We start from the raw sequence: 15,170 nt of genomic DNA, 5'->3' as shown, positions 1-15,170 counted from the left end.
GTACAAGATCAAATGAAACCCAACATAAGTATGAAGTACTTCAGATCTTTGACACTGTCCCCATCATCAAAAACTTTATGTATTTTTGGAAAAACAGGCTTTATATGATGGCAGCATTCTGTCTTCTCTCACACAGCTTTCCTCATGAGTCAAATTACATGGTTTAGCACTGATACATACCTCTTAACATCTTAAATACAAATTGGCTCAGCCTTCATTCCTCCAGGAAATTAGTGTGTACCAACTACTGGGGTTTACTGAGTAAATAAATATGTCCATATCCTCCTAACCAAAGGGAGACTTTTTTGAACTAAATGGAAATGACATAAAATCTTGAATAGATAGAAATTTTTCTTTTTTGCTTTTTAGAAAAATAACTCTTGCTGTTAAAGAATATACAATCTTTAAGATCCAAGGAACCTAGGAAATTGGAATGTATCTTTGCATCATGACATGGATATATAAGATATGAAACCAAAAGCACCTACAGCATTGTCAGCACAGTAAGGACAGCTGAAGGTTACATAAACTTAATTCTGAAGAAATTAAAAAAAACAAAAACAAAAACAAAGGAGTTAAAGAGAGAGAGCCCCATCTTGTTCAGTGGCACAAAATTACACACTTCACATTTGGAATTCTTAAGAATGCCATGAAGCAAAACAAGTATCATCAGATTTTAAAGGCTGTCTTTGAAAGTAAGGAAACTTTAAAAGTCCAATAAGCACTTGATTTCAGGTGTAGTCAAAAGCTATTGGAAATCTATTGATGAAGAGTTGGTACATGTTAGATTAACTACAAATGATGCTTGACCAAGAACTGCAAGGAGGGTAAAGCCAGGAGTCTGTGCTGGTGGTGTTTGACAGCTCTGAGTCTAAAAGGGAGGGCAGAACATGGAGCAGTGATGGGGTTTTGGCCACATAATAGAAGCCTGCATGAGCCAAAAACCAAAGTCACTGACATCTAAAGAGGGAACTGCTTTCTAAGCAAAAGGTTTTATATTTCCCATTAAACTCAGTACCCATTCTCCGGTTTCTTGGTGAGAAAGCCCATCTTTATTACAATCTTCTGCAAAGTCTATGTCATCTTAAACATGTGAGATCTGAAAAATGAAACTATTTCCCAAGGGACACTCTCTTCTGAGAGCTGTACACACCACCCAGGCACCTCTCAACATCCAACAGAACCCAAGCAAAAGGTCCCCAGAGCCCATTCTGCATGGAGCTGTTTGTCAGAGAGACCTGAGCTTGGGACAGCACCTGCACATTGCTGAGGGCATGGGAAGCACATGGGGCCCAAAGCAGGACAGGGGTTACAGAGGCCTCATGGTTACCACCAAGACTCAAGCAGGAGTTAAAGATTTTAACTGTTTTTCAAAGATGAAGACTTGGAAAGAAGACGAAACCAACAGAAGTTAAAAGAATATTCAGAGGGTTTGCAACGTAAGAGAAATTTCTGCTAACAATGAGCTGAGTTTGTGTATTTATGGAGCACAGAAAGTGAAGGATAAAAGCAATTCCATAAAAAAAAATTACAGCCAGAAATTGGAAACAAGAAAAATAAATAGAAAATTTGTTAAACTGTTATTTTTTATGAAGAGCTTTCCAAGGATCATATTTTCTGATACAATGAAGAAGAATTTATATAGTGCTGTCAGCAGATAACAAGGAAAGTATTTACAAACCTGAATTCCTAGAATTCAGGCAGATAACATAAAAGATTCAGATAACATTAATATCATATACATGAAAGGAACTGAGAATACAAGTGAGAAAATGTGGGGATTTGGAGTAAAGAAAATTTTTGAGGATAACAACATGTAGAAGATAACCTTCCTTTTAAACTAGTTTTACTGAATATTACCAGTAGAAAATCTAGCAGAATCTCCTTTATTCTGAGTTCTCTGTAGCATTCAACAAATGTTTCAAGATATCTACAAACCAATATCTGGTTTATAGCTTTGGGTGCTGTCCTAACTAGTTTAAAAGTCAAAAACATATACATATATACAGACAGCTACACAAATGTCCCAAGAAGAAATATTTGGAAGAGTTTTTCAGTGTTTTATCTACATAAATAAACAGAAAATTAAATAAAAAAGGATAAAGCACCAAGAGACATGGTCTAGAAAGCTATCAAAGAAAACATTTTAAGTTCATTCACTCAGAAAAACAATTTAAAGCATCACTAATGAGAAACAAGATAGTATTTGTTCATATGCTAAGAGAAAAACAGTGGAAAATGTTGTTAATATCCAGTACACAGTTAACCCTCAACTGGAATACTGGTCCTTCATCACCATTTCAAGCACAATATCCTAGAAAACATGTTGCTCTAAATAGAGTAGTCCAGGTCTAAGCCTACTTCTCTGAAGCAAAGGGTAACTACTTGAATTTACTCTCTGTGGTGCAAGAACCTGAGAGACGTCCTAAGAGAAATATTTAAACTAAGGAGAGAAGCAGAAAATACCAATTGATTTTGATGAAATGAGTCAATAAAAATGCAGTGCTTGGAACACTTTCAAGAACAAAAAATAAGAAGTAATTATTAAAGCAAGATATGAGATATTTTCAAATACATGTACTGTTGCAGATAATTTATTTCTATTTAAGAAGTTTTACTCTAGTAAAAGTCAGTATAAAAATGATGTGGTCATGTGTTACTTTTGGGGTTCATAATGTTCACAAGGATAATAATTCCCTCTTCTTTCTTTTTGTCAGATATCTGTATTTAAATTAGCAACAAGAAAAGGAAGATTATTGACCATGTAATGTAGCATTCATGTGTCTCACTTGCTTTAAATTTTCTCTGAGAAAGTGACTGGCCCAATGTCCTCTGACAACTCAAATGAAATTTAGTAAGTACTATAACAACTAGAAAATGCTGTGACGGAGTATAATGGACATATCATCAGAGGACAATTATTGCAATTGAGTCTTGTTCCTATGAAATCCCTGAAAAAAGTAAGAACTTGGTAAATTTTTGCATTCATTCAGAAAGGGAAAATAAAGTTATTTAAAAACATCCAAGGATACCAGGACAAAAACAAAAACTGTGTCAATATCATACCCAAAACTTGCCCATTCAAACAGAAGCCAACTTGTCACTGAGAGACAAGCTAGGAAATTTTAATTTAATTCAGTGATTGCGAAATGTCAAAAATTAGCAGGATTTCATATGAAGTCTCCTATTCACCATCAAAAATATATGCAGCACAGAAAGACTGAGAGAGAGCTACCTGCATTATTAGTAGTGCTCTTCACATCTCGATGGAGATGTAGAGCAATACCGGATTCATTTGCTAACTTTCAGCGTGGCCATACAGGGCCTATACCATTAGTTTCCCATGAGGCTGAATTCTCTATAGGATGAAAACATACCCACTAGGTTGTGTAAGTCTATTTATCTCAGGAAAGCAGTGCTAATAAAGGGAAAACAAAAAAAAAATCTTACAAAGCTACTGACAACACCCAGGTTGATTTCTTTCTTGATGGACCTCATGCAACCTTCTATTAGCTGGTAAATCTGAACCAGAACATTAGAACTTAGATGAGAGATGTGGACAAAAATGCAAAAAACTCTTTCAGTTCACGGCTGCATCTGAAGGAAATCCATTTGAAAATCCAAAATCAATGTAATTTAACCCTAAAAGTATTGATCCATTTTCACTCTCATTAAGATCAGGCCTTTGAGCAACAGAGGTTAGCAACAGATAGCGTTGCATAATGTTCTCTGGTTCTTTGTTTTTTAACTGATCCCCATAAAGAGGTCACAGCAGTAAACTAGAGATGATTCTCCTTCTATGCCAATTACTGAGACGCTGGGAGGATTCTTTTCAGATTATAATTGTGATTTTTCAAGTATATTAAGAGACTTGATTTTCCTTCCTGCTTCATGCGAGACACTTCTGTCTTTGCTGAGAGGCTTAAATACAGGTTCATACCACAGATGTAGAAACTGAGTAGAAGCCTTAACAGGAATCTACAACAAGAAGAAAGTAGGAGTGAATAATTTTTTGCACATTTTTTGTAAATGATCCCTTGAATCGACCCCACTGCCAAGGTGGTCATGTGTGTTCTCTGGCTTCTTAAGAAGAAGAAGAATGAATACAAGTATTTTAATTATGAATTTAAAGAGTGCACTACTCTAATAACAAGGCACAAACAGCCTCTTTTATGTGGACCAAATACACTATGACAAGTTCTAACATCTGTGTTCAGAGATAAAAAATCTGCCTCCCAAAACTCAAGCACAAAATGAGATCTTACAGATACCTTGTGAATAGTTGAGTGAGTTCAGTTAATGGTTCAGTGACTTTTTCTGAAGCAGCATTATACTATATTTGCATCTGAACAGTACTCAGGTAAATTAAAACCCTTAATATAGTCACTTCCCAAATAATCCTTGTAACTAAATGCCATCTGACAACAACAATCATGAGAGGAACAGAGTATACAATCTTTTCACATGGACATCTTTTTTTCCTCAGGAAGCTAAGAACTGATTCATATCCTTTAAGAAAGCATCAAAAATTATAGCCATTAACATTCAATTTCAGTGTATCTCTTGAAATAAGAGATAACAAGAAATAAATAACCATGCTGTCTTATCAAGACCCCTGTTTCGATGTACGACATTTTTCATGTTGAATACCCAGTACATTTCTAATTATTTAAAAATTTTTAAAAAAGAAGAAAAAAGAAAATTATTTTCATTTTATAGCTTTCATTCTTTACAATGTAGCTTTTTGTCTCAAGCAGGCTGTGTAAGAATATTCTACTTTAAAACTGGGTTTACTAATGTGTCCTCTCTGAGACAACTGGGAATGTGACCACAGGCTTATACTGACAAAGCCAGCCATACCAACTCCTTGCTATTCACACTCTTTCCATTGGGTGTTGCTATGATATTAAACAGATTACTGCTGGGATTCAAAGTGTGCATATAGAAAGGCAAGCCAAAGGTTAAAGTTCTCTGCCTATGCTGCTCAGCCAATTGCTCTACGCAACCCAAGTTTGTTGTACTTGACAAAGCTGGTGGTGTAATTCACTAGCTGGTGCTGAGAAAAATTGTCAGTGGTTACTTTTGAAAAAGCAGTCTTGATATGGAGTCTTGCAGCCTGTATAAAGCTTTATCTTCTTTCATGAAGGTGATCTGACTAAAATTTAAATGTACATTGCAGCACTCAATTACTGTACACTGTAGCTGTGCAGATGGCTTTCTTTTAATTAAGAGTATTTAGTACATCTTCTACATAAAGAACCAGGCAATGAATAAGAAGAAATTTAATGAAAGTAACCAAAAAATGAATAGTTTAAAGGAGGCTAGGGGAGAAAAAAAAGGGGGAGATAACAACTTAGGACACAATTCTTGCAAGCATTTCTTGCTCATTTAATGCAGCCCTTCAGAAAACCCAGAGGAGAAATCCTTGCAAATTTGTAGCCTTGGAGAGGTCTGGTCAAGCAGTAAGTATCGAGCAACTGATCACTACACTTTGCATAGCTGATGAACACACGGATGATAGCTAAATATTTGAAAGGCAAAATAATAGCTGGAACTTGGCTTTCAATGTGGCATGGACACACCAGTGAATGTGTTCTAAGGGTATTGTGAGAAAGTGTCAGGACTTCATTAAGTTATGGCAAGAAAAAATGATATAAAATAATATTTGAAACATCCTCAGTGTTAATAGCTACTGCTATACTGGCAGCTAGCAATACTGAGTGGTAACTGTGATGAATATAAAGCTGCTACAGCTTGAAATTCTGGATATTTAGTAATCAATAATGAAGCTGCTAGGCTTATATTGTTATATAAGTTATATTTCTAGTTTGTGAGAAAATCATTGGCATTTAGTTATGTGGCCTCTATGCTAACTGGGGGAAAAAAAAACCCAAACGAAATCAAACCAAACAAAAAAACCCCAAACAAACCAAAAAACCAACATTCAAAAGGAAAAAACACAATGAGACAACATGAATTTTATATGTTCTTAAATTTGCTGCTGTCAGGCACAAATGCTTAAAACATACAAACATGGGTAAGAAAAAGTTGCTGTGGGTCATAAAAGACAGGATTTAGCCAGGGAAGTTATATGCCCTCTTAGCAGGGGCAGTAATGTAGGCCACTCTTGAGATAAATTCCAGTATTTCTGTATTCTAAACTCTTCAGTGAATTTTAAATTTCACAATGATGGCTAGACTTACCTGGTAGACCAGGTGGAGTTTTCAGATATTTGCCATTAAAATGTTGAATTACTACTTCACATTTTTCTGTAGACTCCATTCTGGAAAAGAGAAGAGAGTGGGATATGGGTAGAGGCAAAATGTGTTACTAGACTGTTACGGAAGCACTCACTCAGCAAAAAAACAAAAAGCAGAAGGAGAAAAAAAGGACAAGCACAGATGCTGAGAGCAACCTTCAAAGCTGTTGTTGCTGATTTTTGCAGAGAAACTGCCTGAGCCCATTAGGACAGAGTGTGGCTCCTGAGGGGGACCTGCCACCCTCCCCGCCTGCAGCTGCACTCCCAGCTGTGTTTGAGCCACAGCCCTGTCAGGGAACAGTCCCCTTCTGGCTCCAGAGCATCACCCTGAACAAGGACATCCTTTATACTCTCATGTGCTGCTTGGGAAAGCAATGGACATGTTTCTAGACTCCTTGTGCACCCAAAATAACTTCAAATGGCTTAAAGAAATGAATTGCAGGATTTAGAGAAGAATACAGGGGATTAAACAACATTATTATTAAGGATTACAATGTTAAGAAAACAACCTGCAAAGACAGGTTTTATAGTAAAACCAAAGAAAATGCATATATGACTATCACAACATAAAGCTGAGTTCTGGGTGAAGGCAGTAATTTATGTGTAGCAGAGGAAATGCCTTGCTGTTCATCTTCTCTGAGTTAAGAATAACTTTCAGCATTGAGACATTAAAGCATTAACAGTGAATTGGTAAATGTACTTTTGGAGAATGGTGAGGTATACAATGTTGCTAGTCAAATCCCAAACCATAGTTATACCACATCTGGGAACTCAGTATTGCTTCAGATCTTCTAAATTAACTGCATAAAAGTCCAGAAAAAGAGTTAACCTTGCTCCAGAGGGGGTTTAGAAACTTTGAAAAGAGGAAAGAGAGAAAAGGAAAGCTAGTAATATCCTAGAAAAGTTGTGTTTAAAAACGATGTTCAATGCTCCTTCAATACACTAGTACATACCTCCAGGTATTCTCCACAAAATAACTCTGCTGACATATATATTGCTTACTTCTCACCAGTCTAGATAGTTTTAAAATGAATTTGTCCACTATCCTTCTTGTCACACAGTCTGGGGAAAGAGTGGTTCACATACAACAGCAGTTTGTCTCCCAGGATGCAATTTTGCCAGAGTCCGAAAAATCATCCCCACCACAAAAAAAAGCCCCCCCCCCAAAAAAAAACAAAACCCCCAAAAAAACCCCAAAACAAAACAAAACAAACAAACAACAAAAAACAAACAAAAAAAAAAAACAAAAAAACCCCACAAACAACCAAAAAAAAACCAACCAAAAAAAAAACCCCAAAAACCTCTAAAAAATCCTGCTTGCACATTTAATTAAGGAAGTCAGCCTACTGTCCAATTGTTTCAGATGAAATGAAAACTTTCCCCTTCCAGGTTGTATCACTGCCTATCAAGTGGGCTGGGCTATTTCTACAAGCACAAAGACAGTGACTTGGATTGTTCGCTTTGGCTTCATTCAGATTTAACTAAGCGAATGTCTGCGCTGAGCCTTTAGAGACTCTTGTCTCTGAAAGAATAAATGCAATAAAAGTCTGTTTTCTGTAGCTGCAGGCACTTGGTGTCAAACCATGTTATGTTGCACCACACAACAGTGACAATTTCATTTTAATACATGGGGTACATTTTAACAAGCCAAAGCAATCCCTGCAAAGAATGCAATATATAAGCTGCCAAATGAAAGAGACTCAGTGCACTTCATGCGTTTTATGTGGGAAGAGAATAAAAGTGAAACCCACAGTGTTCTGGGATAAAAAGCCCATAATTCGAATAGCACTCTGAAAAAGAATGTGCACATTTTCCTCTCAAGTTTCACAATTAACGGCTCTCAAATGCCATTGCTGGCTATCTGTAATCTGGCACACGCTTCGCTTGAAACCGACACTGGCATTATCGACTCAGCCTGAAAAGGCAGCACAATAGACAAAGCCCTCTATACATGTTCCCCTCAGATGTGTTGCTGAGTAACAACTGCATCCATCCCTTGCCCACCCCACCTGAGCCCTCGTGTGCTTTCTGCAACTTCTGCCATGGGGGTGGTCTTTCCCCCCAGCTGGGCAGAGCCTGGCCAGGCAACCACTCACTAATCAGGCAGATGTCCACTCCAGGGCCACCAAAACATGAATTATAATTGTCCACAATACCCCTTTGCTAGAAATAACCCTTTCAAATTGAATTCTGTAGGATTATTAACTCACTGACTGACTGGGAAAAATTAGGGGTATAGAGCAACCAGATACATTAGCAAAATTCTTTGATTCTTGCCATAACAAGACCCTGGTTTTAGTTTAGTCAAAATTTTGACCAATATCAACAACTTATATGCCAATGCTTATGGCAGGCACCTACACATGAGTTGAAGCTATCCACACACACAGATTCACACATTACTGATCTTCTTGTTTTATCCATAAAGATGAGCTGTATCTGGGCAGAGGTCCCAAAAATACACTTTCTTTAGGTCCACATTAATAAATTCCTCCTACTTTTCCTTCAGAAAGCTGCAGCCCTCCTCTATTGTAGAATGTGCTTTGAATTATTCTTCTTATACAAGCTAGCAATGTTTCAAAATGTTGCTTGAGACTGGTATTTAATAAAAATATCACTAATGGAATTGTTGCATATTAAAAGGTTTTCTGTAAAAGAATGACAGTTGAGCACAAGTAAATTTGGGAGAAAAACACTTAAATGCATTTCTTAATTTAATACATTTTTTAATATTGGTATTCCTTTTATAATTTATAGAACAAAAATATTTAAAAATATAATATTCTGGATAAAATAAAGATCCTAGATGCTTCAAAACTTTCTACTGAAGGATAGATATTCAACACTTGCTGGAAGGGGAAGGAAAACAGCTTCACATCATAATAGAAATTTGGTCTGATTAGATATTTGTGAAATATTACTTTCAGATTCCTTTCAATTGTATATTTTTGGTGTTGATCCTAAGAGGATCTAAGATAATAATTCATCTTTGAATGCAATTTGGAGATAACCATAATGCATCTGAATATTATTTTGAACCAGCAAATGCACTGCAGAAAAATAATAATTATCAAAGACATAGGATTTTATATTTTTTAACAGGTACAGATAATGATATAAACACAAAGTAACTAATAAAACCATGATAATTTTTTTTTACCTGTGTCTGTATATCTCCCAGTTAAGGAAACTGAGTTGTAAGGTTCCCAAATACAAAATAAGTAATGAGACTGTCTATATTCTATCAATTTGAAAAGAAGTAAATATTTTAAAAACTGAATAATGTTTTTATAATGTTTTCTAGCTATATTTTGTAAACTAAAGATATTTCAATCAGAAAAGTAAAAGAAAAGAAATCCAAACAAACTTAAACAGTGGATGCTTAAACAAAGATCAGAACCAGATATTTTGATCTTCAAATTTTGGTATTAAATATTTATATAATTTAAAAACTTTTTTTATTATATAATAATAAAAAATTATTTTATAGTATAAAATTTATATTACATGTCTCTCTACAGACCATAATGGTACCAAAGTAGTCATTACGTGTTGTTAAAAATAATAGGAAACATTTAACATGAACGAGAAGAGAAGAGAAGAGAAGAGAAGAGAAGAGAAGAGAAGAGAAGAGAAGAGAAGAGAAGAGAAGAGAAGAGAAGAGAAGAGAAGAGAAGAGAAGAGAAGAGAAGAGAAGAGAAGAGAAGAGAAGAGAAGAGAAGAGAAGAGAGAAAATAAAAATTATTTTAACCCCCTACCTAAAGCTCTTATACATGCTTATTATAAAGATTGATGCAGTGTCAAAAACAACTTAATATGATTTTTATATAAGGAATACCATAGTAATTACATAATTATTACCTGAGAAATATTCAGTACCATGTAATTACCACTTAGTGGAAAAGTGTGGGTTTGGTTTACATATATCGTATAGTCACTTTTCTTAATAATAATAATATAAATGAGAATCAGGACTATATTTTTTTATATCCAAAGTAAATATTTAAAGATTAAATTGTTACTACCACATTTATGTTATGATCAACATAATAATATTGTTTACATTTACAAGAATGGGTATAATAAATCTTCGATAGTAATGTTTCCTTACTATGTAAGGCATTTTGCAAAGATGAAAACGGGTGGGTGGTACAGTTAGGGGAACCCAAAGAATGGAGACCATAGTTAGAATACACACCAGAGAACTGAATTTCTTTAGCATATCAAGAAGATGATTAGAGGGGCAGTCTGATAGCACTGTGTAAGTACCTTTGTGGGTAGAAAAAACTAGGGAGTAAGGACTTCTGTCGGAATCTGTGGTTGATGATTCCGAGATTGTAGAAAGTCTCTGTCTTTCTGCCCCGCTGCCAAAGAAGAAGCCATAATTCGTCTGTGCTGTTTTCAAGGTTGTTTATTCTTGCTTATCTCTAACATGTTCTGCTGCCCTGCCACAGGTCTGTCCTGCAGGGCAGCGTGCGGGGCTCTGCCCGTCAGTGGGATGTTACAAACATTATATACCAGAAACTATGTGTGCTATATTTACAATAATGTGCCAATATCTATCATCTACGTTGAACAGTGTGTCCCCAGCCTAAACCAATAGAAAAATGCCAAAACTACAGTGAAACATGGAGGGCATGAAGAAGGAGAAAAAGGACAAGACACACCCAATTTCCTCCATCTTGTCCCCTTTGAACCCCTAATCTAGAATCCTAAAATTTTACTTTTGCACCCGTGCCACACTTAATTATTACTCATATGAAACACTCAGAGCTTGTAATTCATCCTGTGAGAGTGAAAACTCTTTTCCATGGACAGAGATCAGAGACAGTGTCTCTCGGGGCTCTGTACAGGGGAGTTCCTGACCCTCTGCCAGAGTCCCAGGATTTCCAGGGCAGCCAGAGGGAAGCTCTGGATTACCACAGACTTCTTTAATTTTCCTGAAAAAGTTGTGACAAGAACCAGATAAATTCAAAAGAGAAATTAGGCAGAAACATTTAACTGAAAGGAAGATGATCCACTGGCAAACATTAGCTAGCAAATTGGTGGTCCTTTTTTTCTGGTTGATGTCTTAGAATAATTTCTGAAAGTCTTATTTTATTAAGATATGAGCATTATCTCAATATTAGGTAACGGGTAATATTTCAACTGCCTAGGATACAAAATATGTAAGGCAAAATGATCTTCAGTTCTCAAATACTCTAAAGAGTATCTCTAAACAAGATAGTTTTGATTATCATGAGGTTTCCTATGTATTTCATCCTTCCATGGAAACACATTCACTAGTTTTTAAATTTATTTTGCTAATTTAATTCCAGGCATTCTAAAACCCTGATGTGGCTGCAACCTGATTTCCTCCTTCCCCGTAACAGACTTAGATATCTTGTCTCCCCAGCTTTTCAGTCAATAAGAGATAGCTTCAAGATGTTTGTGCTTTTTGGTTTGAATCCATTTTATGTTGGAAAAAAGTTATTCCCTTTGCCACTCACAGCCTAAGAAGACATTTATTTTGACAAGTTCTCCTCATGGCTCACAAATTATGTCTTTTCCCAACACGTCTTGCCTGTATATTCTTCAACTGTCTGCTTGAAAAACAGGAGGTTATTCACTTTCTTGGATAAATATTAAAAAATCTACAGAAACCACTCTTTTCCTCTCGAGTTGTGGTACATTCTATACCTTGTAGCACCACCCATTATGCCAAGGTGAGCTGCCCAAGTATCTCTGCACTACAGTATCTGTAGTTACAGCACTCTTCATAGAGAAATCTCTTTGGGTCAGAAGAAATAAATTCATTACACTTATATTATCCTGAAAACCTCTCAAAGATGAACAGCTTCCTTTAAGGAAAAAAAAAAAACCAACATAGAAATTAAAGGCTCATCTCTCTCATTTTACTTCAGTGGAAACTGGAGCATAACAATTTCTACTGAAATCCATGCAGAGTTTCTAAAAATAGAATAATGATCCTGTGATGGCTCAAAATCTCGTTTGCTAGTTTTTGTTGCTCCCTTTTAGTTGCCGAGTTGAATATTGTTTCCAAAGACTAAATTTAAAAATGTAAAATCAGGACAAGCAGGAGATAAGTTTAGTAAAAAAAAAAAAAAAGCAAAAAAAAGCAGCCCATTAGAATCTTTTCCAGAAGAATAAGGTAGGGAAAAGATGAGGATGAAGCCCAAACTCCCAATAGCAGAGTATTTAAATGCCTCACTACAGACCGCTAGCTAGGTCACAAAGGGATGGAAGCATCTCCCTGATGTGTACCTTTGCTCTGAAGTGACAGCTAATTGAGAATCTCTTGACTTTGGTCATTTGCTGGGAACAGCATCATAGCATTCTTTTATGACCATTTGTGTTGTACACATTTTCTCGTGTGACTGGAACAGAATAGTATGAACACACAGTCATTTCCACCTAGACCTAGGCTGATTTATGCTACTGTCTTCACAGTCTCAGGTTAAGTATTATACTGGTGCCTGCCAGCAATGCAATACTTGACTGTCTGACTGTCAGCATTTCCATCATAAATTTCTGTTTTCAGAAGCTTATGACTTCGTTGTAAAATGTCGCTTGTGGGAGGAATCTTGCAAGGTCGTTTTAAGTTACAAGACAGCAAACAAAATAAAAAAGTTAGTGGTTTCTAACTCTTTCTTTGCACTTTATCATTTAAAAGGACCTATAAAATGCTTGTTTTGCTGTTCAGCTGAGTGTGACAAACCTGTGTATGGTATTATTAATACTACTATCTCTTTAGGGAAGATACTTAAATAATACTTGAATGGTATTTTATTGTGGGGTTATAAAAAGCAATTTTTATTTCATTGATTCAGTGGTACCAGTTAAGTCCCTCCCCAAGGTATATACCAATATCTCCTTGCTCCCTTTGTCCAAGACCAAGGAGTTCTTCAATTAAACTCACAGTACCTCAGGCTTGGATTATGCAAATCACTCAGCCGAATTATCTGGTGGTTCCCAACTTTCCAACTCCTCTCTCATCACCTTTCAGAGCTGCATATTCATTTTCATTTTATGGAGTCCCATTGATATTTGTCTAAGGATCCTAATCCATCTGTCCTTCCCTGGAGTTTGCTTGTCCCTGCTTCTTCCTGAAAGTGCGGCTTCATGCCTGACAATTTTCTTAGGGATGTACAAAGTCCAGCAAAATTTTCTAGGTTGCAACAGTTGATAGAGGGTCTCAGAGACAGATCTCCACACACATCTCCTCACCACTCTACAGTGTTGCTCTGAGGCTTTTTCAGGGAGGCCTTTCAATGGAAATGTATCACCATAGGTATTGGAATATTTTCCAAACATCACACAAAGTCTTTGAAGCATCTTTGGGATTTCCAGTTTCACCTGAGATATTAAATTATAAAGCAATTTCCTGGCTAAAATGTAGAATGTGACAGATCATTCTTCTGAATAAAAGTAGGAATGGTCCTTAGACTACCTAAGCCTGTACTACCATCCCAGATGAGGGATTTATTCAAGCTAAATTATAGCACCTTTTCAACTACCTTCAATTAAACCCTTGAATGAGGAAGAACAAAGCACTTTTCCTCTTCACAAATGCATTCCTAAACTGCCTGAATGTTCTTTATCCCCTGGTGCTGCTGACACTTCTGTCTCCAAAGTAGCAACATCACTGATCCTCAGAAATCTCTCTCTAAATATTCCTCATAACAAAACAGCACCACTGTTTTGCCTCTATTTGCCACTTCTGCTTTGCCTCCACTGTGATTTTGTCATTCCTTTATCTTCTCACACCTTAACATCTGGAATTCATCCTCTCTGGGCCTGTGGAAATCCAGTTCTTCCAGCACATACAGTTACCTCTTTATAAGTGGCAATAATTCTTCAGGATAAAGAGAAATATTTCACTCCATGCTCTCAATACCTTCCCCTATCCAGTAGTTCCAGCCTCCCTCAAAGACCTTCTTACTATCTCTTATCTGCTTTTTACTCATACCATCAAAAACACTACTAATGTTGTTTGCCAAACTCATAAGATATCAACTTTAAAATTATATCTTGAAATAAGTCTTCAAATTCATTTTCTGAGGATTTCTTTCCATTTTGGGTTTTTTTGTTTGTTTGTTTGTTTGTTTTCTGTTTTGAATTGTTTTGTTCTCTTTCATCTTGCTGATTTTTTTTAAGGATAAAGGACTATGATTTTGTTCTAAGCTCCGAAGAATGCACTTACACTTTTAAAATGAAAGATCAGCTGCTGAAATTATTAGACAACTCCCAGCAACAGGTATTTAAGAGAAACACCTACAAATTTAAGCATTTTGATGAAATTCCATGCAAGGGCATCACAGTGTCATTTCCTCTTTTAACAGGCAATCTTACAAAAGACTGAACTTAAAGCTTCACATCCAAAGATGTGCCTCTTTTTTTCCAATATCCTACTTCTAGTAAGCATTTCTGTCCCCTTCTATTTCTTATTCCTCTCTCTGCTCTAGGATAGGCTGTGTTTAGTCTCAGCTTCTGCTTGCCATTGTCAACAGAAACACCCCTGCCAAAACACCACAGCAGCAGGAGCCCTGTGGAATGTCAGCCCCCAAGGAGAGTCTGGAGGCAGGTAATATGGCCTGGAAGTAAAAAGCATGGGCCAGGGGCAAAGCAGAGGCAGATGTGTAGAGTTTATAGAATGGATTGGCTTTTATGAAGCCACAGTCAAAGTCTAAAGTTTCCCTTCTCTGGCCCCTTGCTCATAACTCTCCTCCCCAAAATCTCCCCTGGAATGTACCCAGGCATAGTTGGCTCAGGCCACAGTGAAATGCTCTGGAAAGATTCAGGAAAATCTGTTCAGTTGCTTTTGAAGGATGCAAAAGAGAGGAAATTGTTTCATGGCTTGACTTTCACTCAGAGCTAGTTTTGTACGCACATACTCTAAGGGAGGCTGTTA

The 15,170-nt window shown here is 36.5% G+C and overlaps 1 protein-coding gene across 13 annotated transcripts in view; it reads right to left on the bottom strand.

The window, feature by feature from the left end:
* RBMS3 (RNA binding motif single stranded interacting protein 3) overlaps positions 1–15,170 on the bottom strand; it is a 757,514-nt gene that overhangs the window by 135,139 nt on the left and 607,205 nt on the right. For all 13 annotated transcript variants that reach the window (XM_072925744.1, XM_072925745.1, XM_072925748.1 and 10 more), the window contains one exon: positions 6,204–6,283. In XM_072925744.1, coding sequence (XP_072781845.1) covers positions 6,204–6,283 — 80 coding nt within the window. The remainder of the gene's footprint in view (positions 1–6,203; positions 6,284–15,170) is intronic.

Source organism: Taeniopygia guttata, chromosome 2 (genome assembly GCF_048771995.1).
Source record: "Taeniopygia guttata chromosome 2, bTaeGut7.mat, whole genome shotgun sequence".
NCBI lineage: Eukaryota > Metazoa > Chordata > Aves > Passeriformes > Estrildidae > Taeniopygia > Taeniopygia guttata.
The sequence above is the reverse complement of the archived record's forward strand: the minus strand, read 5'-3'. Positions and strand labels throughout refer to the sequence as shown.